The 2,813-nt window shown below is 35.6% G+C and overlaps 1 protein-coding gene across 2 annotated transcripts in view; it reads right to left on the reverse strand.

Annotated features, from left to right (window-relative positions):
• CCDC171 (coiled-coil domain containing 171) overlaps window positions 1-2,813 on the reverse strand; it is a 402,279-nt gene that overhangs the window by 357,300 nt on the left and 42,166 nt on the right. For both annotated transcript variants that reach the window (XM_003782870.3, XM_023509106.1), the window contains exon 5: window positions 205-395. In XM_003782870.3, the coding sequence (XP_003782918.1) occupies window positions 205-395 (191 nt within the window). The remainder of the gene's footprint in view (window positions 1-204; window positions 396-2,813) is intronic.

Raw genomic sequence — 2,813 nt, forward strand, 5'->3', positions numbered from 1 at the left:
TCAAAAAAAAAAAAAAAAAAAAAGCCACTACACATATGAATATATTTCTGAAACATATTTAAAAAGAGACCAGCAAAAATGCTCCTAAAAGTGAAAGGGGGGGGTAAGAAAAAAGAAGGAAACTTAAGAATAACTTCAAATAATGTACAAAACATCTCAGTAAATATTACATAGAGAAAAAGTCCCTTATAAAAAATGTTTTACCTGTAGAATTTTCTCTAGTCTGTTTTTTTCTTTCACAAGTAAATCGTAGTCTCGATTGCAATTTTGAATGATGTTGTCTCTTTCCTCCAAATCATGTTCAAATCTTCTGCATTCTTCTTTCCATTTCTGCTGGGAAGTCTGAAATGCTTTCTCAATCTCATTTGCCCTTCCTTGAAGTTCTGAATTCTGAGCTATTAAAAATATATTGACAACCATGAGTTAAATACCTAAGAACCAAAAATTTTAGGCATTGCAGTTAATACCACTTACAATGTAATCTTAGGAAAAACATAAACTTTTCCTCCAGGAAACACTTAAAAATCTCAGTCCTTGAACAAATCTATTCTGTAATTTGTAAATCTCATCTTCCTCTTCAGACATAGATGATTTTGCTCTGAAACAGTGATAACATATTTCTGAAAGCATGCCCAAGTTTAGATGCACCTCCAAGATCAACTGCAACTCTAATGCTTTTTCTTATTCAAAAAAAAAAAAAAATCAAACTTAAAAAAAAAAAGACTGTGATAGATAGGGCAACTTTTTCAAATGACTCACTAGATAACAAATTTTAATATTTGCCTTTTGTTAATAAACACATTGTAACACTTCACACATGAGACTGTCAGAAAGTAGAGGCCAGGAACCACCATTTCAACCCTTTGATCTACTTACTCTCCAGCTTAGGCACAGCTTTTCCTCCACATTATTACCCTCTCCACACAGCATCTCTCAATACACTACCCCTACAGTTCTGTTTCTGCATCTAGAACAGAATTAAGGAAAGGCTTTCAGATCTTGTTCCATCACCTGCCACCTAATTAAATCTCTCTAACTCCCTGACCCTGGATGGGAATAAAAATGCTTCCTCGTTAAGTCATTCTGCAGATAAAATAAGGACAAATGTACAAACACACTTATTTAAAAATATCAGTTATATTATCGGTATTATTTCTAAATTATATTTGTGTTTTGAATGTATCATATACTCAAAAAATTCAAAGTTCAAAAGTATAGAAGATGTAACACATAGATGAAAAGTCTCCCTCCCATTCAGCTGCCATCTCCAGAAAACATTGTTACATGATCTAACATCCAGTATTACAAGTATGAAGTTTGAAGCCTTTTAGATTCCTGACCCTTTTTTAGCCATTTGGCTTATTTTTTCTTTTCTCTTTGAAAGCCTTTGAACTTTCTCTTTGTCTTTTTTTTGGAAATTGCATAATGCTATGACTTCAGGTAGGTTCGCTTCTTTCCATAGTGATGAATATTCAGTAGACTCTTCCCATTGGGCAACTCATATACTTCAGTTCTTATACTTCATATCTCAAATAATTTCACTGGTGATTTATCTCTCTTTGTTTTCTCTCTGACCTTTTTCTCTCACTATTTCCTATTACTCATATTGGTTCTCAAGTTTTCTTGTCTCTTCTATTTTTTCACCTCTCCCCTTTTTACTCTAATGTCTGGGAAATCTATTCCATCTTCATCTTCCAATGCTTCCATTGACATTTTTCATTTCTGCTTCCATATTTTTTTTTTTTATTGGTGGGGAATCACTGAGGGTACAAAGAACCAGGTTACACTGCTTGCATTTGTTAAGTAAAGTCCCTTTTATTATTGTGTCCCACCCCCAAGAGGTGTGTCACATACCATGACCCTCCCCACCTCCCTCCATTCCCCCATTTCTCCACTCCCCACCATGTAACTAGCATCAATCGTCCTCATATCAGAATTGAGAACACTAGATTCTTGCTTCTTCATTCTTGCAATGCTTTACTAAGAATGTGTTTCAGCTCCATCCAGGCTAATACAAAAGATGTTAAGTCATCATCTTTTTTAGTGGCTGAATAGCACTCCAAGGTATACATATACCACACCTTATTAAACCATTCTTGGATTGGTGGGCATTTACGTTGTTTACACAATTTGGCAATTGTAAATTGAGCTGCAATAAACAGTCTAATGCAAAGGTCCTTATGATAAAATCATTTTTTTTCTTTTGGGTAGATACCCAGTAATGGGACTGCAGGATCAAAGGGGAGGCATAGTATGAGTTCTTTGAGGATTCTCCAAATGTTTTAATTTCTAAGAGCTTTCTTCTTTTACAACATCTGGTTCTTGCTTCATGGATGAAATATATTCTGTGTCAGCTCCAAGGAAATTAATGCTATTTATTTATTTGTTAAACTGTCTTCTTCCTGCAGAGTTTCTCTCTCTTCAAAGTTGATTTTTTTTCCTCTCCATTTTAGAGGTTTTCCACAGATATGTAGTAATTTTTGATTGTCTACTCTGAATCAAAAGTGAATAACTAGGCCAGGCACAGTTTCTCACACCTGTAACCCAAGCACTCTGAGAGGCCAAGGTGGATGAATCTCTTGGGCTCAGGCGTTCTGAGATTAGTCTGAGCTAGCAAGACCCTGTCTCAAAAATAGCTGAGTGTTGTGGAGGGTGCCTGTAATACCAGCCACTCAGGAGGCGGAGACAAGAGAATCATTTGAGCCCAAGAGTTTGAGGTTGCTGTGAACTGTGACACCACAGCACACTACCAAGGGCAAAGTCTTCACTACCTAAAGCAGTGAGACTTCGCTTCAAAAAAAAAAAAAAAAAAA

This window comes from Otolemur garnettii, unplaced genomic scaffold (genome assembly GCF_000181295.1).
Source record: "Otolemur garnettii isolate 467f Iridium unplaced genomic scaffold, OtoGar3 scaffold00006, whole genome shotgun sequence".
Taxonomy (NCBI): domain Eukaryota; kingdom Metazoa; phylum Chordata; class Mammalia; order Primates; family Galagidae; genus Otolemur; species Otolemur garnettii.